Here is a 21,736-nt window from a genome sequence, read left to right on the forward strand (position 1 = left end):
TTTATGTCAATAGACCCTTTGTGTTAAAAGCTTGTCTAAATTCCAGTATTGCGGCAATTTATGTGTGTGTGTGTGTGTGTGTGTGTGTGTGTGTGTGTGTGTGTGTGTGTGTGTGTATGTGTGTGTGTAAAAACAAACAACCCTGTACTACTCTTCATTGATTCTAAATGAATATTCTGGTAAGCAAAAAAAAAAAGCAATATTTCAGTTTTGCCAAGATTTGAAATGTTGGAAACTTTCGGTTACAGGTGAAGAAAAAACCAGCAACCCTAAAGAAATCACCAAAGCATGAAACATGTCATTTCAAATACTGCACTGTGTCTCCAAAACAACATTGATTAAAATCCGGTCAATTTTTAACTAACATGTTTTATAAATAATCATAGACTGTGTACCTGCTGCAGCTACAGTACTGCAGACACTTCATTTCTTATTGCTTCACTGTTTTTTTAGTTTCAGCAATCGCTGATTAGAGTGCATGTGGTAACATGACCCTGTTACAGTCGGGTCTTTTTGTGATTCACTGTTTTAAAGATCATCAAACACATGCCAAGATTTTCCACGAAACTCTGATTGAAAGATTAACAGGAAAGCTTCAATACATTATAATAAGCAAAGTATTCAATACATATCTCAGAAAATATACCATGGTTTTAAATTGTTAGGTTATGAATGCTGAAAAGAAGCATCCAGTATAGAGACTACATTTTTCTGTAGAGAAGCCAAATTCACAAGCTGAGTTATACTGCCCTGATAACTGTGCAGCTTATACTGTAAGATGCGATAGGTCTTCTCTATTCAACACCTCTTTAGGGATCACTTTAGTTTGGATAATGAAATAATGACTTTAAACATGGACAGCAGCTGCAAAAGCGTTCTGTCTTTTGACGACAACTGTAAGAGGTTATCTAGTGTGTCATGTTTCAGCACTACAACACCGGGTGTGTGGGATATCGCCACATCTCAGGTGCATTTATACAAGTACCATATTGCATTATACAATGGCTCTAAGGTCATTTGATTTTAAAATCTACTAACAAATATAGGTTTAAAGAGAACCTTGGCAGTCCTAATATATCTCTGTGGCTATGACACCACACAACCCATTGAAATGAACAGGAGATATTTGGTACTGTATAATTAAATAAGACAACTACCTTAAGATAAATAGTTTTTTTTTTTTTTTATAGCCATGTATAAAACATATGAGACATTTACCACACAACTCCAAAATGTGCTGTGGCAGGGTGCTGGCTCCTGTGCTGATTTTGTGTTTTATGTTGTATGTGGTGTGTTATGGATAGTGTGTATATATTGGTGCATGGGATATAATGTGAGATATGTAGCACGAGTGATGGAAACTGTATATTCGTATTTCGGCACTGGGATTGCACAATCACTTCACATGCAGATTAAAATGTGTATTAGTATGAGAGCACGGGGATTGCGCAAATTAGTTCACGTGCTGGGATTCAAGTGAATGATTAACTGAATCCCGGGACAGCTGTATATATATATATATATAAATGCACAAATCACTCACTCTGGTTGGTGTGTTCGCAAGAAATAAAGAGAATTAAAATAACAATTGCTACTTGTGCTGGAAGGACCAGCACGGTACTTGTTTGGGGTTCATCCACTGTCTGTTTTGTCTGTCTATTTATTTTGGCCAAAGTGCCGTTTGTTTTGTTCAGTGTTTTGTTTAAGCATTTTATTTGTTAATTTAATAAAGCAGCGCAAAACAGTGCATTCACTGCACAACTCTGTGTCATTCAGTTCCTGGTCTGACATCACCATACAAGAGCGACTGTGTCACAAGTGCACAGAAGTATTCTTATTGTAAGCCTTTAGAACTGTTATCAGTTTTGAAACAGACATGTTTGTTTAACAGAGCATCCCCTTCTTTATATAGACTTTCCTTTCAATTGCAGTATAAAGAATTTTACTGTAAGGCTGTACAATTTTCAGATCACCGTGTGTGCAATGTGTTTCCAGCACCTACCGAAAGCCATCTAAAGTACCCCTTAAAGCCTCAGTCTAGAAATCGATTCAGTGAGAAGTGAGGTAGTCATCTGTTGAACAAAAGCCCCATCAGACACTGGCATAGTGCCTTTTACCTTAACGACCAGAAACTAAGGACCTGGGAGTGTTAGCTGGCCCTTACTTGGATGTCCCGCTTGGATTCAATGCATCGGACACCTGACCATTTGGCGACACTTAAGTATAATGAAGCCAATAGCACTAGATCATTTCCATCCTAAAGGGCCGTTCACACCAGACAAGGTGCACATGCCACCTCCTTGCGTGTTGCTCTGCAGTCACATCAGACCACTGTTCACACCAAATGCGGCAGGGGAAAGTCAGTGGGCAGTCTGTTGTTACGTCACGGCTGCATGTACAAGCAACAAACAGTAAATGCAACCGGGAAGGGAAAACTGTTTTTATACAAAAGAGACAAAGCTTGAAAAAAATTAATTTGAAAAAACATTTTTCTGTTTCGACTTTTTTAAATATAAAGTATTACTGATATTTAAGCTATATATATATATATATATATATATATATATATATATATATATATATATATATATATATATATATATATATTTTATTATCAAACCTAATTTTAACCCCCCACACACACCATCATAATCCCCCAACAATTACCCCAAATTACCCCAAACTTAAAAATTTAGATATTTTCTTTCTTTGTGAGTTTTGTCTGGTTTGCTGGGTATAGGCAAATACAGTGTGAGTTAAAGGCCTCATTATACATTGATATTATTGAACATTATAAACATGACTAAAAAATGCAACTACTGCCACCCCATCATATCAAACTTCTGGGGGGGGGGTGGGGGGCTGTAAATGTGGCAACAATCAGTGGTACTGTGCATCTAACAACACAATACCTTGAACAATGAACAGCAAACAAAAAAAGATAATTGTGATCGCCTTGCTCTACCGGAGAAAGAAAAAAATGTAAAATTGCTGTGGGTCCATGACATCCTCAAGAAAAGAAAAAGGTACAGTGAATATCATCGGCTGACACGGGAACTCCAGTTTGATGAAGGCAGATTTCAAACCTACTTAATGTTGTATTATACAACTCTGGAAAATCAGAAATCAGAACAACAAGCTTTTCCTCCATTGTATTTGCTAGCACTCTAATATTGTGCCAAATATTTTGACAGGTCCAAAAACATTAAACGTCACTCAGTGCTGTTAAAGATTGCAGTTCTTTGCTGTTCCCTCTCACAATGCAAATGTAGAGCACGTTTGTTCACTGATGCAAAGCCAGTGGACAAAGGAAAGGAACAACTTGACTGGTGAGTCTCTGAAAGGGGTCCTGCTTGTACAGCACAACTTCAGGCGCACATCTTGCAAAGACTTTCAGAGCTACTTCAACCACTGCTGAGAAAGATACGCTCTGCAGAGAAATATGCACAGGCACACACTAGGAAAGGGATGTTTGGTGCACAGATTTGACAGTTATCTTGCAAAGACTTTTTTCATTGCTAAGCAATACAGTACTGACGTAAAAAGGTTACATGTATGTTTGATGCATATACTTATTTTTTTTAAATAATTTTCAGATGTTTAAAGTAAAACTTTACAGTTTAGTTTAAATTTAGTTTTTCCGTGTTCATTTTGCACAACGAAAGATTCATCTTAAATAAAAAATTGGTCCTGCCAGTTAGCAACCCCCTGGGTAGTGTCCTCTTTTTGAGGATCTGAAATATGGTAACCCTACCCAAATCTATATATGCATGTGGAATAACACACATTTTACAAAATTTTAATTAGTAGTAACATTGTCCAATATTTAACCTCTACCTTTTATTTGGTTTCTTTTACAATAAAAGTTTCTGGGACCACATTTAGTTACTGGAGTAACCACATCTTAAAGGGTACATAAGGACCTTTATATTTTATTGTGTTACATATCCCCATGTGTTGCTACAGCTGTTTATATAAGGTGGGTGTATTGTTTAATTGCTTTTTAAACTTTTAAATTGCATTCCCTGCCTCAAGATGGCTTCCCATGTATCTGCATGGACCTCTCAGAACTACATTTTCCATCATCTCCTGCTCACTGATAAATCCATCTCAGTTACATATGTAACAGGAGGATGATGGAAAATGTAGTTCTGAGAGTTTCATGCGGGTACAAGTGAAACCACCCTGAGGCAGGGAATGCAATTTAAAAGTTTAAAAGTGGTCAAAAATGTAAATAATAAAAAATAAAACAATACACACACCTTACATAAACAGTTGTAGCAACATATAGGAACATGTAACACAATAAAATAAAAAGGTTCTTATGTAGTCTTCAAGGGTTTACTGAAAACACAAGCTTTGTATTGCCAAATAGAGATAATGTATAGATACTGGCATCCTTCTAGGGCACTACACACTGAATGAAATGAAATATACAATGGATACTGATTTAACAAACTTGTACATTTCTTACTGATTTTGCATATTAATGTATTCTAACAACCACCAGACCACAGGCATACAGTACCACAGTAGCCACAATCACAGAAACCTGGACAAGACACACCGGTTTCTACTGAAACAATTTGCAGGGGCCATGTGGTCCAAGCCACTAACCAGGCCAATCTATATTTTTTGTTCAGTCGGTGCAGAGTCTCTTCACTATTTAGATACAGGTTGCTCTCTGACACATTACAATCAGGCCCTCACTTAACTTCTACAGAAACTTACCAAGTCATGCTTCTTTCTCTGTGGTTTCTTTGTTGTTATGTGCGGGTAACTACAAGAAACAGAGGAGGATGTGTTAGACAGGAAGATAACATTATGAAGCATAACTGTGCCAGTACTGGCCTAAACAGATAGCATTGCAATTCTGTGATTGATTTCCATCATCAGATACCACAATAAAACAAAATACATTATTTAAACTGAACAGCTTTAATTTTGGGATTATTCAAAAGCGCAATGTTCAACTGTTTGTATAAAACCCTTTTTATGCTGGATACACAAGCAATTGGGCTAGGGTACAATACAGTTTTTTGTAGACTTCATTTTTGTAATAAGCACCCCTTTAAGAAAAAAATGCAGTCAGAGCTAATAAACATCCTCAATAAAAACCCACTAAAACCATTACAACCGTACTGACAGAAGAGAGTTCTTGAATTCCTGCAATTTGCATTAGTAATGATTCATTCACACCAAGTTAAATGTGCCTCGACCTACATTAAAAAGAATCCCATTGGGGTGTTTACTGGCCAGTAACAATATGGTGTGTGTACAGTTATACCTTGTTTCAACAGTAAGCAAATATATAGTCAAGAGACTACAGCAGGCACTTCATTCTTATAACAATACCTATGTTTGTTTGGAAGTCTGGTTTGTTTACACTAAAAGGTAGCGAAACAAATTGTTAGAAGGTATCCTAACCTTACTTATTGCAAACCAATTATTTCTTATTGAAATCTTAAAAATTGTACTTGATTTAGGCCATATATACAAAATAGTGATGAAGGGCACATTACATCAGTATACATTATGTTTAATATTCTCCCATATACTGTATTTCATTAAATTAGATTAACAGACACAAAACCGTTCACTACACAAGCAGGTCAATAATTTAATTACAGCAGTGACCCTTCACTACTATTAGCCCATAGTGGAAAATACACGTGCTATCTATTCTACTACAATGTCTAAATTAGAAAATGTTACATCTTTATGTAAATCTTACACATTCATTGTCCACCATTGATTGAAAATCAGGCCAGTAAGTAAATGATCTTCTCAGGGCCCTCTTATAAGTAAGTCAGGGGGTAAGGGTCAAAGCATTCCAACAAATTATATTTTAACAAATGTATGTACATATTTGGTTTAAGGAATGTCCTTTATGAAAGTTGACACAATGCAATTTTATGTTGTTGATTACAGCTCTGGCGCTAACTGTAGTGTAGCACTTTAACTGAGGGAGGATGAGGTGATAAGGCATTATCGTCTCACTCACCAGGCCATCCTAGACCTAATAGCTGAATTTCACCTTTTCATCACCTGAGTGACTGTCCTCCTGTTAACAACGACAGCATTGACTTTCTCCACTATAGAGGGCCATATGGCCTCTTTGGTAGCATAACTGATGTTGGCTGAGGCTTTTCCAAATAACTCAATTGACCTCAGCCATAGGGACTCTCAGCTCTTCCTCAGAAAACTTTTCTTTTCCATGCGCCAAGAGGCCTTTGCTGCCCTTCCTCTGACTTTTTTTTTGGTTTGTATTTTCGTGCTCCACAAATCTCATAGAGTGCCTACTGCTGTCTGTACTCTTAACTCACCTCGCCTCTCGTTATTATTATAGGATGACGTGTGGTCCAATGGTTAAAGAAACGGGTTTGTAACCAGCAGGTACCCGGTTGTTTTTGTGAGAGAACCTCCTGTTGAGTATATTGATCCTCCAAAATCTCCTAGAACAATGAGGTGTGTGATACTAAACTTTTGTATTCGTATTACCTTACCTGTACGCTGTGTGGATGCAACAAGCAGTCATCAAGTGCCATAGAAGGAAACCAAAGCACACACCTGCAGCTAAGCAGATCTGGCTTCAATGTTGTTGTTTTTTTGTTTTTGTTTTTTTTTTTGGTTGTTGTTTTTTTACTATATCACAAAGATATGTCTAATACTATGTAAGATTGTGATTTGTTTACTATTATTGTACGTTTATAAATAACGATCCACTCACTCAAGTTTCTTGAACCGTTCTCCGCCTGCAGCGACATATCTCCCTCCGTTTTGCAAGTGTTCCAAATCCAGGACTCGGTGGCCGTCCAGCGGGGTGTAAACATTCCTCACAGCCCCGTAAGGTGCCTCGATTCCCTTGGTCACTAAACTTAACACATTCTCAAAATTTGAGATATGCCGCTCATTAATTACAAACTTCCTACCAGTAAAGAAAGCGTCCCCATTTCGGTACATTATGATAGTTTTCGCAGGGGGTATAGTTGGAAGGGACACTCTACCCGAAAACCCCGACATGTTGAAGAAGATTGTGCTTGAGTCAGCAACAGGTTAACTCTGACCCGTTGGTCGGACTAAAGGTAAACGTGATCAAATTCTCATTCGGTAAACTGAAACCCCGGGTTGTGTGGTCGAGAAGCCAGTGCTTCTTGGAGCATGCAGCCTCATCTGATCAAGTTTTCAGGAGTATGGTTTGTTTCTCTGTGAATTACTGTTTCTTTTTTGATCGTTGTTCTCCCCGCTGCCCGTGAAGCACAGAACGAGACGGTCGTTGTTGATGTGTCTCCATGACAACTAGCAGAAGAATCAATCTCAGTGCTAATTTCATTGTAATAATTGAACCACAAAAGTGTCGGTAGATTTAATCACTCCGCTGTGGAAGTCAGACAGTCAGTCTTCAAAGCACCTCCTCTGTCCAGGTCAGTTCAGTATTATATTATTCACGAAGTTTAACACAATTTTGGATTAATGGGACAAAGTCATTGACTCATTGCCTGTGATCTACAAGTACTGTATATAATATATATATGCAAACCCCAAAACAGCACCTGCATAATGGTGCTAAACTTCAGGGCATGATGTTATGCATATATATATATATATATATATATATATATATATATATATATATATATATAGATAGATAGATAGATAGATAGATAGATAGATAGATAGATAGATAGATAGATAGATAGATAGATAGATAGATAGATAGATAGATAGATATAGATAGATAGATAGTAGTTCTTATTATTAAACATATATTTTGATATTGCTGGAACTAGTCAGTTGTTTAAAACAAAAACAGGGAAAGGGTTAGCTTCATAAATATCAAACTTTTTTTTTAATCATAAAAAAGACCATGAAAAAAAGATTCTTTAAATTAAGTTAATGCTTTTCTTCGTATTTATTTATTTAAAATATGATGATACGTATTGTGATTTCTACCAAAAGTTATGCCTCCCGAACTGTAGTTTAAAAGCTACATTTTGTAAAGGTGTAAGCATATGTTGTTAGTGCATAATACAGTGTTTGTTTTAGCTAGTATAATTTCTTGAACACCAAATGCCTAATTTATAGATTTATATAATTATTACTAATATTCTTCTAAGTCATTCATTGTGTCCCTAGTGTTCTTATACATATTTATGCTATACCTATTCATGTTTCACCATGTACAAGTGACAGAATATTGATTTGTAATCAAACTTACCTTGTTATAAAACACATTTAACAAACACATACACATATCTCTGTCTCTCTGTTTATTTCTGTTGACATTAAAGTTAAATCACTTTTTTTGTTGTTGTTGTTTTTTTTTTTTTTTTTTTTTTAAGGCAGAGAATGCAGGTAAGCCCAGAGCCGCATCCTACTTATGCCCCCATCTGGAGCTATTGTGAGCCTCACGTGGGTGACAGCTTCAGCCAGTTCTATTGCGCTGCCACTGAAGAAATGCAGGTGATGTGCTTTGAGCTGTAAAGAATAGATACATGAACAAATTCAATGATATTAATACAGAACTGGAGAATACATTATCACCTGGTTTTAGTCCTGATTAGCACACGTCTTGGACTACATTAGGTTGATTAATGGGTCTAATAAGCTAGCTGTATATGTGATAAATCATATTAACCCATGCAGTGTAGATAAACAGATTTACTACATATGTGATAACATGTTGCCATACTCAACATTCCTCCTCAAGAAACAGCTAATTTGCCTTCATGGTTCAGCATGTGATAATAACGTTTCCCACACGTGAGAATGACTTGTGTGATGCTGAACAATGCTGTATAATCTATATATCATATATGTTCTTGTAACATTAATTCAAACTGGAGGACTAATATCTTACAGTGCGGCCTGTATAATAGGGTCACGTACCTTTGTTTTTGGAAGTAGAATTTTCCATTCCAATCCCTGATTGGTCTTCCACCTCATGCTTATATTTTCTTTCTCTTCTTCTGGTGTCATCACACAGGCTTCAAGTGTACAAGAGTCTGGGAAGTTACCTTGCAATAGACGAGTAACAGCAGTTTGACCTTGTATTACTAAGGTTGTTTGAGTGACCACAAGATGAAAAATACTTTCATTTTGGCAAACATCTACTGTTTGCTCTGTTACTGTTAGGTTAACCCTAAAATGTTATTGTACTAGTATTAATAATGTTTTTTTTTTTTGGTTTTGTTTTTGCTTTGTAGAGTGACTGTACCTTTGAAGTGGTTAGTATCAATCTCTATGTGTGTTATCACACCAGCATGGCCCAATCTAAACACTGACCATTCACTTCCAGGCACTTGTAACAGACCTTTATCATCAAGCTGAAAAGAAAGTGAACAACAATTATTACAACAATATTACAGTGAGGGTTAGCCAATGCAGACCCTGCCAAGGTGTGTTACCATTAATACAGGTGGGCGGTCCAGTCTTCTGGCAGTCTCCCAGCCATCGCCCATATTAATGGCCCTTCCTAACCCTGTCAGGAATCAGACATTACATTAAAGACATTTTTTAAATAACAGTCTGTATTAAACCAAAAAGGTAAACTTGACCCTTAGAATTTAGTCAGACCTTTGTATTTGTATTTATCTAAACAGGGTAGAGCAGCTTCCTTACTTAATCGCAAATGTTTATTTACAGCAAGCACAATTAAACAACTGGAAATTAAGAAAGATAGAAAAATGGAATACATTTTATACATTATTGTAAAATATCACCCATAACTCTAAACACTCGGTTATACATTAATTTAAATGTTTACATATATTTAAAAAAGGCATGATGTTTCAAGAAAAAAAATAATTATTGGACTACATACATGGAAATTCGCACACTGACATCATTTTTGAAAAAGTAAAACCCAGAAGAATGAAATACCTATCAAATTGCGTGGGTGACCAAAGTGAGCATCACTGAAACCAACACAGACGCCTCCATTTACCAGGCTTGCCAGGTCCACTTTCTCATCTGGAGAGACAGCAGACCAGTCTCTTTCTCCTATGCCATAAACTTTTAGACGGGCAATTCCACCATCTACAAAAGAATAGTTTGGAAATAGATAAATTTTCCAGGGCTGTTCACAATACATCACATGTTCAGAGATATCTTGTTTCAAAAGAAGTTACCACATTTGAATGAAAGGTAACTCAGCTTTTTTAGAATGAACACCTCTTCTAATATTTATGTACTGCGTGACTTATGAACGATTTACTTCAAACAGGGATAGAAGTGTATTCTCATTTTTCAAAGCACTGTTTAACTTATGGTTATACTTACAAACACTCTTCAGAAAATGTTTACCAATAGTACCAAATGTTTACAAAGCTAACTTAAACCCCATGCACACAAATACACAAGTGATACAACAAAAAACATTACACTATATAAAAACTCAAATGTGTTTAAACCCTCTTGCATAAGATGTATGTTTCATTCTTCAACATTTTGTTTACTGTGTATAGTTCTCTTTTTTTGTTTGTTTTGCTAACTCTACACTATGTTTTTGCTATTCAAATATCTTCTCTTTTATGAATAAATGTCCTCTGACTATAAAATATCCAAGCATCTGCTATTTTATTAATCAGTCATTATGTTCTCAACTAGAAATCAAAATCTTTATCTTTTGACGAAAGATTAAAAAGTAGTTTACACATACATCTGTATCTCTTTGCCAGTGAAAAATATCCCAGTGTTACAAATGCCAAAACTCAATTCCTCTGCTATTCTTTTATCACCTGGGTACAAGTTGAGTCTAATATGAGTCCATCTCTGCTGAGAGCTGACAGCAAAATAGTTATGACAGGTGTCAAAGTAGCCTGGCTTCAAAGCTGCAATTGAAACCAGCTCAACCCAGGAGTCAGACTGCAGCTGAATAAAAGAAAGACATATATCTGTATGTAAGTATTTAAATGTTATAGTGTCAGATTCTTTTTCAAACCTTACACTTTACTGGAAAAAAAAACTGAAGATGACATACATACCAGATGGATATAACAGGACCAACATTTGCAGTATATTAAATAACTTCAATCTCAAATGAAGCCTTCACATACCCCACCAATCATGGATCTGGGAAAATAAATACATTAACTAAATACATTTACCTTTTGAATAGCTTGGAATTCTTCTTCTGACGCAGCAGTTCCTGTTCTATCGCCTTGTGCTGCAAATTCCGGAATCCCATCTTGTCAGACAGATACAACCAATGATGAAAGGTGATCAGAACACTACTATAAATTCCAGTTCTATTTTTTAAAACTTCAATACTGATTGGATGTGTATTTTATATTTCTTCACCTTGACTCAAACATGCTGCCTGAATAGATATGGACGGTGCATAGTTTCCAGTAAAAAAGGAAGTGTCTACATCAAATCCATGTATAACGCCAGGCACTCCAAGCTGGATTATGCACCAGTCATGACCTATGGGACAGAGAAAGCATAAAGAAATCCACAGTACTGTGATCATAAGGCTTGATTAATGTACTTTATATACTGTGATAACATTGTATTTAAGCCTGTTTCATATTTTTCTTTTGCCTTTAAATTACATATGTATTTCAAAATCCATGTCCCTTAAATTGGAGTATTTAAACACAACAAATGGAAAGATCATTAATACGATACTATATATTAAATATTAAGTCATAGCATATACCCATGTTACTATTATAATAACTGTGAATTAAAAAGCACCACCTTTTTGCATAACAGAAAGTATGTGAGTTAGGGACCTGAATTTGGAAGAGGCTGTTGATGGAGGTGAAACAAGTGGACTCTTGGTGGGGACTGTCCACAACACAGGCTACTCTGCTATCAATCCCCAGGTCACCAACAGCACATGGGTGCGAAGCAGCTTCCATTACTGTTACAGATCATCCAGAAAGAGAGGGCTTGTTGTACAGGCCAGTCTGAACTTTATTCTGTTACCTGGAATTCTTTTTCTTCTGGTCTCCCATCCATCCATCCATTTACCAAACTCTGTAAATGCATTTGGTAGAAATGTGGCTGAATCTCTCTGCAAGGCATAAACAAAGGTCTGACTTCCTCTTACAGATAGCTGCATAATGCTTTTTTTTTAGTCTCAAGAACAGGTAATCCAGCCTTCTCCACAAGCTATACACATATTAGTCACAATAGCATTCCATTTAATTTGTGGTTATCTTTTTGAACTACAAAAATAAAGGGCTTCTTTTTTCATATTTGCACTGAAACTGTCTTGCACCACTTTCTACAAGGGTTCGAATAAGAATGATAATATGCCCCAAATGCAACCACTTGCTTTACCACGGAAGACAATATTTAGTGAAAGATTGAAATTTGAATTGCGGTATTTGGCCACCAGGTTGTGTTGTGTACAATTGTTTTAAGGTTAAACGTCTAAAGCAGTTGCCCAGGACAGGACCTTATCAGATATTATAGACCATTTTTTGCCAAATCTGTTGTTAATCTCTGGACTTGCACTCTTTGCAATTCAAAAAATTTGAACATGCTCTTTGTCCATTTTTTTTTTTTTTTTTTAATAGTATTTTGTTTCTGCCGGCGATGCAGTCTCTAGTTGGTTACCAGAGATTGACGTCTGTTTTTTTGTCCACCTAATTAATAACAGGTATTTCAGATCAGAGTGTTAAACTCAAATTCGAGAAACGTTTCAACAAGTCTTTCTAGCAGTTTCAGATTAAATCTCAGACGTGCTATCAAAATATAGTGCATCTGCAGATTTAAAACCAGATTGCAATGTGCTGTACAGAAATACAGATCAGTTTTACAAACCTAGAACCAAACAGTGGAGTAGCTTATTTCAAGGTCTCTTCCAAATTCCCAAATAGTTTCCTTTTCATGCATTTTGTATCATTTACATGGATGTTTATCTTTTTTTGTAAAATAGGAATAAATACAGATGGAATAAACACATTTGAGAATATTCCCCAACCATGATGATAACTAGAATTAAAACGATGTTACAGCTAGTCAAAACTCATTGTATGACATACCTTCAATAGATTGTGTGCTGGGGCAAACCAGTCATCTGTTGCAAAAAGCACCTGAAACAAAGTAGAAAGAGTAGGAGTCCAAGGTAAGTTTAATTCCAATCGCTTTTAGGAAAACTCTTAACAGCAAACAAATTAGTCCTAAACTACCATGTTTGTAATAATGGCAATTGGAGAAGGATTCAGTAATCAGCTCAATAACCCTCAATATACATATTGTATTTTAGGTGACTAGTTTGTATCTTGATCATACGATTTTGCCCATCAATTAAACGTGTTTGTTTTGAAAAAGAAAAGAAAAAACACTGATGTAAACATAGCATTAGGAAAATTATTTGTGAATATTTCTCAGTATGTTTATTTACAATCCACAAATTAAATATTCTGGAATTAACTATTAGTACATTCAAATAAAAGCTATTAAGCATAGCTGACTTTACAGATAAGTAGTTCTATGTTCTAATGTGTGTTTTCAGTTACAGCAGCTTACCTTTCCTCCAACTGATTCACAAGCCAGGTTATTTAACTGAAGAAAGTGTGGGTCAGCACTGGATTTCTGAACCATTGGGTGAGTTGCCATGTTCTATTAATAATTATTTTTTTCAAACCAGGTCGTTGTTCACAATACTAGACAAAACACTGTAGACAAGAATGAACAATGAAGAGAAATAATGCAATGTCCAGATTTTCAGTCTGGAATCAAAGCAAATTCTATTTGGCTAATAATGGCAGGCATTTTCAAACAAACTACAGTAAGAACTGGGGCTTCTGCACTCACGCAAATAGTCGTGATCTCAAAGTAACGACTGATTTAGCCACAATATATACAGTTAAAATGCAGGTTTTTCATATGGATACATTATGATAATATTACCTCTTATTTTCTCTGAGTTTTGTTTCGTCCTGGTGAAAGCCCAGTCGGTGAACGTGCAAATATGTTTAAACAAGGTGCTACTGAGCAAACAGCCACTGGCACAGAGGTTATGTGCTGAATTTGAATGAAGCTGCAGAAAGGTTCAGAGTGCCACTGGCACAGAGGTTATGTACGGGGTTTGAATGAAGCTGCAGAAAGGAGTGTAGTACAGTACATTGTCAAAATGTCTTCTAAAATTGCATCTAAAAATACCTATGTTATAATTAAGTGGGGTAAAGTAAGGCCTTCACTACCTATTCTATTGTGATATGTTCAATACCATTTTACATACAATGGCTTTAGTTATGCTTTGCAAATGAATGAATAACTGAATACTTATCTGCATTTTATTGTATATTAATAACTAGTGTAGGGTCACTTGATGAAATCAAAGACCAGTCACCAGCGTGAGTCAAATCGAAGTTTATTCAAAGTGCTTCAGCAAGCATTAACAACAGAGCACTCCAGAGTACAATAGAGCACTGAGTCAGTGCTCCAAGTATTCTGCCGAATATAATACAGCATTAGCGTTATATAGACAACAATATTATTTTATGTTCCATTGGGTATTAAGCATGCATCAAACAATTCATATATGTTTCATCCCTCTCTTCCTACTATACCCCTTTATTCTACCAATACTACCACTGTATGAAGAGCCCACCTCTCCCCCTCTTATGGTTGTTATGTTCCTTTCTAAACCAGTTTATTCGTGTATTAATCTGTTATTGTAGGAATCATTTGTTCTGCTCTTTGTTTCAGTCTGCTCTCGCTCTTTTGGCAGTACTTGGTGTTCCTTTTAATCAGTGATATCCCATGCAGCACTCGAATCCCTTCCCTTCACCCCCACCGGATAGGTGCGTCCCTTCACTAGCATTTAACAAGGGTGTATTATGTTATGCACTTGCACAATGTAAAAGCATTGCAAATCATAATATTTTATATTTAGCTGGGAATTGTGCATCATGTGATTGGAACAGAAAAATCAAAGTAGGTTTTCCAGCAATTTGCCTTAAATATGTCAATAATGTACTTTAGCTTAATTTATATCAATTTTTATATGATTGGGTCTCTTTTCTATGTGGCTTTATTACAAAAATAAATGTAAACCAATTACAATAGCATTTCTATATTTTCTTTATTTTTCATATGATATACTTAGTATTTTCAGGCACAATTAGCAGTGTCGGTGGCCATACTGAGGCCACCAAAATCTTGAATGGTATGGTACAGTATGGTGTGGTTTATTCCAATGTAGCTGCCAAGATAATTAGATATGAACGCGTCAGGCAGCTGCTACTAACTCGCTTTAAAATATCAACGAGAATCAGATTCATTGGTTTAACAATAAAAGCCAGTTATGTTACTTTATCCAAAATAGTTATATATCTGCTTATTATTACATTAATGCATGTTCTTTAAAACGATTCACAATTGTATAATGCTCCAATAAGAATACATTTTACTCTACTTTTTGCCCCCATGTACTCTGACTGCTATGCTCATGTCCAGATGTACAGCTCTGGAATTGTTATAATCACACCTTTAAATGTCAATTTCCATTCAGTCAACAAGACTGTTTTCTTGCTGTTGGTTACACAGTGTCTTTATCAAATTCACAGACAAAATACATTGTAATGTGACAAGCTACATCATTCCAGCCACCAGAGGCCACCATTTCTGCACAGTCCTCTTCATCATAGGCATTATTAGGTTCCCCAGTGCGCCACTTGTTAAAGGTGGTCATGGCAGATCTATCCACATAAGCAAAGTGCCCCTCTTTCTCCAGATCGTTGATACCAATAAACACCCTGTTGAGTCCTGCTTGGCTGATGTAAGAGGCTACAATCCCGTTGGCTGTCTCGTCCTTAGGCATGCTCAGATGTCCTCCTCTCCCTTGGCAGTAGGCTTCGGCATCCTCGTAGCGTTTCTCTTCCTTGACCAGCATGTAGATCTTACTGTCCGACTCTCTCACACCAGCGACAGCTGCGGGGGAGGGCAGTGCTGGAAAGTGAGCACTTGTATTTCTATAATCAAACTTCACTGTATGTCCAAAGTGCAAGTCAAATAAGATTCTTTTGAAGTGACTATACCCGTTAGGTTGGACCTACTTGTGTTTTGTTTTTACTTTCGCCTTCAAATGCAATTTTCTACTTTTTCAAATGGTATTTAGTTTTTCTTGAGGGTAAATAAATAGCTCCACTTACATTTATATGAAGCAATGCTAAAATAAACTTAGAAAAATCATTGACAAATGTTTTAACTATAATTGTTTCACAATTCCTCAAATTAAAATTGATTGTCACAAAATGTTAATTTACTTGTATTAACGGATTACCCCAGATCAATCAATAAGACATGGACAAAATAAAAACAAAAAAAAATAGTGCGGGTCAACAGGGACATGGTTATACCAATATTATATACATAAATAATATAAAAATAGGCAAACATATTGCCCATACTAATAAGTATGTTTAATGCATTCAAAAGGTGTAGTCACTTCTAAAGTACAATTGCAAAACACAAAGTAAAGCAATAGGGTGTATCAGCAACAGCTCTTGGTAATTGGTTTAAAAACACAAATGCTAACAGTCCCATTATTCAGCCCTTGATTGTGGGACCATTCACATTTTAAAGACTTGTATAAGGTGTAGTAGATTTATAAGCAACTATAAATAATAAGAAATGTAGTATGACCTATCAAAATAAAGACTTTAGTGGATGCATACAGTATGCTAATACATGTTTGGTATAGTGTTAACTGTTTAGGCACTTCTGTATGTGGTTAAGGCAAAGTGAATGTAAAAGGTGCTGTGAATGCTTACCATTTTTTATGAATTTTAATTCATTTGTTAAATGTGCCACTAGGTTATCCATTTCACCGATCATCTTCCTTAAAGGCGCACATTCGCAAGGTATCCCTAAGAAATATTTAAAAGTGGAATACTTAATTATAAGCGTTTACATTGCCTAAAAAAAATGTCTATGCATTCATGCCATTCCTACTCCAACCAGTTTCTTACCTGGATCTCCATTTGATCCACGGGGCCCAGCATCACCTATGTCTCCCTTTTCACCTGGTGAAGATGCATATGAAATGTGTATTTACAATTTGTAAGACACTGAAAATAAATCGTACATACTCCCCAATCCCCCTATCTGTTTATTTGGCAGACGCCTTTATCCAAGACGACTTACAGAGACTAGGGTGTGTGAACTATGCCTCATCTGCATATTTCTCCAAAACACTTATTAGTCATTGTAAAGCTATGTGCATGTGTAGTTAATTACCATTCACCTCTAGTAGGTAATTGATTAACAACTGTTTTGTATGTACTGGATACAATGCCAAGCATTACAAGTAATTCTTATAAAGAATAAACCTTTCTTCACCAAACATATAGAGCAGGTCATTACATGCGTCACTAATAACTAGCTGTATTTAATCCTGAACAGGACTAGCTTTACCATTCCTTGGACACAAGGTGGCAGCAGCACATTACAGATCACATTATGCTTTTCCCAGTTACAAGCACCCCAAACACAGAAACGTAATGCATTTTTAATAATTTAAAAACATGCCACTTCAAGTATCTGTTACATTTCTAGCTTACCTTTTGCGCCAATGGGGCCTATTTTCCCATGACGTCCAATCAGACCTTTTTGGCCCTTTAACCCTGTATTACCTGTAGAAAAATAATACTTATTTAAAATACACCATTATAAGGAGAATGTCCTCAACAGGCATACTTTCAGAAATCCATTGCATATTACATAAGGTATGTTAGTCTTAGGATTTTCTCATTGTCTTGCATCCTGGCTCTTAGTATTGATAAAAACAAAGTCACAAAGACATCTGAGCATTGCCCATGTCGCTATAGCAGATAACTGGGACTTAACACCAATAATTGAAAAATATTAAATTCTATGATTTTACTGTTTTCTTTTCCCAAATCTTCATTATGCCATATGCTTATACTTAAAAGTGTACTCCACTTTACTTCACTTTTACCACAGCATACCTTGTAAGACTGTGCTACCAGTCCCTCCAAAGAAAAGCTGTTTATATATTTAAACTGAATGTTTAAAAGGAGCATTTCCTTTCTCATCAGAAATGATCTATCCAAAATAGATCATTTCAACAGAGTTATAAACAGCAGCTACAAATCATTAGCTGTTCTCAAGGGTTCCCTGACTTCTGCTTTGTTTCTTGACCCAGTCTTCTTTTCTATAAACATTAAGCAGATCTGCACTTCCTAACAAGTGGAGCATGTAACAAGTAATGTGCTGGATTAAGGTCTAATGATGTTTTTTTTCTTGGTTATCATTGCAAATGTTCTTGTGAGCAAGTTGCAGGCTGAACCAAGACTCAAACCTGAGCCACATGTTAAGAACACAGACTGAAGTTGTCTCGCTAACTGACCTAAAAGTTTACTGTTGCTGTATGTAAAGTTATTATGGACAGAGTATTACTGGAATATTATGTTTTGTAGAACTATTAGACTGCAGTTGATTTTTCTTTTATTAGAACTTAAAAAAATCTAAAAATTAATCCAAAGAACTTTAGCAAAAACACGTGAGAAGTGAGTTGTATCAGTACAATCACATGCCATCATTTTCAGCTATGTAGAGAATATTTCAAAGCAGTTACATACACACTATATGAATTAGCCTAAAGTGAGTTAGTTGTTACGCTGGGTCCTTGTGAAGGATTTACAAACACTATTCCTAACAGGGAGGCCAGTCTATCCAATTGAAAATCCTATATTTGTATTATATTTTTCACTGCACTCAAGGCACGCTTGTAGCAGTTTTGAGCCAAGCTGGTCAAGCACTAAAACACTAAGCAAGAGAGCAAGTCCTGTATGGAAAATAGAACACCTTTAAATATCAGGGGAGACAGCCTCGGATAACATGATGACATGACCAGCAACAGCAACACAAAATGCAGTAAAACCAGATACAGCATGTTGGTGTTTCCGTTTATATCCAATTGGATTGCCTTTGCAGTGCCTCTGCTTTTCTATTGAACATCCTTTGGCAGATGATGCTGATTTTAATAAAACCCTATTAATGGCCCGTCAATGAAGGATATGCTTATGTTTTAGCAGATTAAATGCTGGTTTCTGCTTGGAAAGTTAGTGATAGTGCTCTCCGCCTGTTTTATTATTTTCCTGATGTAAAGTTTCAGTTGTCCTGCTCTATATATTTCAAACAGTACTGTACCGATTTCACCAGGGGGTCCTGCTCTGCCGGGTCGCCCCGGGGCTCCTTTCTCTCCTTTCTCTCCAGCATCCCCTGGGAAAGGTGGAAGAGAGATAGTTGGCATGTGCAGATGAATACCTGGAGAGTATCTACAGCATGCATTGTATTTATGGTTACACTCACAGTAGGTTCTCATTAATGATTCATGATCAGGGTGGTCGATTGTACTTATTCGTGAGCTTGTTATCCATGGGCCAAATATGAACTGTGTATTTGTTTTACTTACAGAAAACGTTTGCATTGAGCGCCTGAATGAACTAATCCCTTTACTGGTAATGGAATGCTAACATTTTTAAAAGATGCCCCCCTCCCCCCCCACCCCCACTTGACCGTGCCCAAGACTCCCAGTAATGAACACAGTACCTTTAAGTCCTGGCACTAGGATCTGTACAGAGCAGGGCTCCTCTGCTATGTGCTGAGAATGCACAGATCCCAGCAGAGACAGACAGAAGAGGCTGATGAGGGTCACAAGTAAAACCAGATCTCCTCTCATAATGAGGGCTTGCAGTTCAGTGACTCCTGAGTGAGAGAAACAAGACTTGCAGGTACAGGAGCTATAATAAACAGCAAAAATACTAGATACACATGACTGGAATCCTTAACCATGAAGGCAACATAACTAATACAAATGTCATATTCGTCTTCTTTAAGTGAAAAACCGACACTTTAAAATTGCTTGCAATGTTGTGTATCTACATGTATAATATTTTGGTAATGCTTTATTTTGCTTATTTAATTTATTTGCATATAGTCATTTATTGAAGTTCAAATACATTTTAGTCAATCAATATGAAACAGGGAAATGCAACCCTATGACATTGACAATGTATCAATATTCCAAAACCTAATTACAAATGTTTTACATGGCTGTCTTTTTTGTGGCCCCACCACAGACACAATACCTGTCTGAATCTGTTTTGATGATGTGACCATTTTAACCATTGCGTATTCGAAGATACTGCACTATTTTATACTAATAGCTAAAAAGACCAGTTCAAAGCATTTTTACCACTACATTAATAGGTAGGATCTGATCCACAAGCAGCTACATTAACAACGATGTTTAGTTTAGATGCAATTATTTTAGTTCAGGAATATTGGGTCTAGTCACAAATATTTAATTAACGAGTTTTTAAAAATATATTAAATATAATGTAGATGGATATACTGGTAGTTGTTGCTTCATAAACAACAGTATATAAGTTTCATTTATATAGAACTTGGAATGGATTTAAATGTTAAAAAGGTGCCATGTATGTTTGGCTGTATTGTTGATACTTGAAGTAATTTCTTGTTATTCCTAGAGTCCATTTGATCTTGTTTTACATGATTTTTAATTTATAGAAAAAAATTTATATAAGAATTGATTTAAACTTAATGTTGAAATATTGGAAAATTACTTCTTATAATTGTATTTAAACCTAAAAAAAAAACAATAATAACCACCACAAATATTTTATAATGGCGATGATGTACATATACCATCAATGAATTATTATGAGCATTTCCTACTGAAATAATATTGTTTATTTCACGTCACCGTGACACATCAGGGATACATAGTGCTACAATAAATACTGGCATACAAATGTTTTATTCATAGTCTATATGCTTGAATGTATAAGAATGTATTATTTGTATTCAATTCCACATACCTTAAAGAAAGATCCGAGATCTGAGGATAATGAGCACTCTGAAGCACACAGAACGAATGAATCTCATGGTGCTTTTCACAGAAGCCTGACAGCTTTTTGTTTCCAGGAGTGATGCTCTGTAGTCTTTTTTTAAACAGGCCAGTCCAAAAGGGGCCAGTCCAAAACATTATCAGTAAACAACTTCTTGACTGAGAAACGGCAGCTGGCCTGTTAGCAGATAATTGCGTGGGAAAGTTGGGAGATTATGTTATAAAAGTCAGTCACCTATTAATTACTTCACACATTTTCTTTTTCATTGTTTTGTTTTAAATAATCCTTCCTATTCCAGTAGTTTTGTATTTGGCTCCTTTAAAAACATACATTCTTACATTGTATTTAAATGAATGCATGGCATTTCGACATCTTCAACGATAAGAACAGCTCCAGCATGTGGGTGGTTCAAGCCTTGCTCCCTGTCAAAGGTTGATTTACACTAAATCACTGAGATTGTGTACGTTATTACATGGCCATAACAATCTGAAGGAAATTAAATCCAAATTTATGGCAGCACTTTTTATTGGCAATTGAACCACCATAATTTTGATTTCACCCAGCTCCTATCTTATCACAAATTCAGTATTATTTCACTGCTAGTATAGTACTGTAAACGTAGGGCTCGGTGAATTATAGTAAACCTATTTTTTCATAACAATTTATATATCAGTAACATGTTAGCCCAGTCCTTTCCTCAGTATTGTGCCCATGTAAGATAGCACTAAAAGTGCTAATTACTATCGTTGTTTAGATTTCATTTTGACAAGCTGATGCTTGCAGCAACACAATGCTTTCCATGGAAACTGGAAGTGCAAATCCAACTATATGGAAGGTTCTTTCAATTTGACCCAACCAAACAAAATCTGACTGGG

The 21,736-nt window shown here is 36.0% G+C and overlaps 3 protein-coding genes across 4 annotated transcripts in view; all 3 read right to left on the bottom strand.

Annotated features, from left to right (window-relative positions):
- LOC121317740 (doublecortin domain-containing protein 2-like) overlaps positions 1–7,415 on the bottom strand; it is a 63,113-nt gene extending 55,698 nt beyond the window's left edge. The window contains exons 1-2 of the mRNA XM_041253885.1: positions 6,731–7,415; positions 4,732–4,780 (exon numbers count right to left, since the gene is read on the bottom strand). Coding sequence (XP_041109819.1) covers positions 4,732–4,780; positions 6,731–7,023 — 342 coding nt within the window. The 5' untranslated portion in view covers positions 7,024–7,415. The remainder of the gene's footprint in view (positions 1–4,731; positions 4,781–6,730) is intronic.
- A 520-nt stretch (positions 7,416–7,935) lies between these two features.
- On the bottom strand, positions 7,936–13,988 carry allc (allantoicase). Its single transcript, XM_041251643.1, has 12 exons — positions 13,870–13,988; positions 13,486–13,634; positions 12,999–13,049; positions 11,935–12,022; positions 11,302–11,427; positions 11,109–11,188; positions 10,740–10,872; positions 9,883–10,038; positions 9,408–9,481; positions 9,218–9,326; positions 8,890–9,017; positions 7,936–8,478 (listed from the first exon to the last, which is right to left on the bottom strand). Exons 2-12 carry the CDS (start codon positions 13,573–13,575, stop codon positions 8,338–8,340), a joined length of 1,176 nt encoding a protein of 391 aa, XP_041107577.1. The 5' UTR covers positions 13,576–13,634; positions 13,870–13,988; the 3' UTR covers positions 7,936–8,337.
- A 333-nt stretch (positions 13,989–14,321) lies between these two features.
- Positions 14,322–20,938, bottom strand: LOC121317549 (collectin-11-like). 2 transcript variants are annotated; one of them, XM_041253613.1, is made up of 7 exons: positions 20,832–20,938; positions 19,540–19,695; positions 19,138–19,209; positions 17,526–17,597; positions 16,935–16,988; positions 16,737–16,832; positions 14,322–15,894 (listed from the first exon to the last, which is right to left on the bottom strand). In XM_041253613.1, exons 2-7 carry the CDS (start codon positions 19,667–19,669, stop codon positions 15,503–15,505), a joined length of 816 nt encoding a protein of 271 aa, XP_041109547.1. In that variant the 5' UTR covers positions 19,670–19,695; positions 20,832–20,938; the 3' UTR covers positions 14,322–15,502. The 2 variants fall into 2 exon arrangements, with proteins under 2 accessions (XP_041109547.1, XP_041109546.1); XM_041253612.1 differs by having other exon boundaries at positions 14,322–15,912.
- Positions 20,939–21,736: the final 798 nt, after the last annotated feature.

This window comes from Polyodon spathula, chromosome 6 (genome assembly GCF_017654505.1).
Source record: "Polyodon spathula isolate WHYD16114869_AA chromosome 6, ASM1765450v1, whole genome shotgun sequence".
NCBI lineage: Eukaryota > Metazoa > Chordata > Actinopteri > Acipenseriformes > Polyodontidae > Polyodon > Polyodon spathula.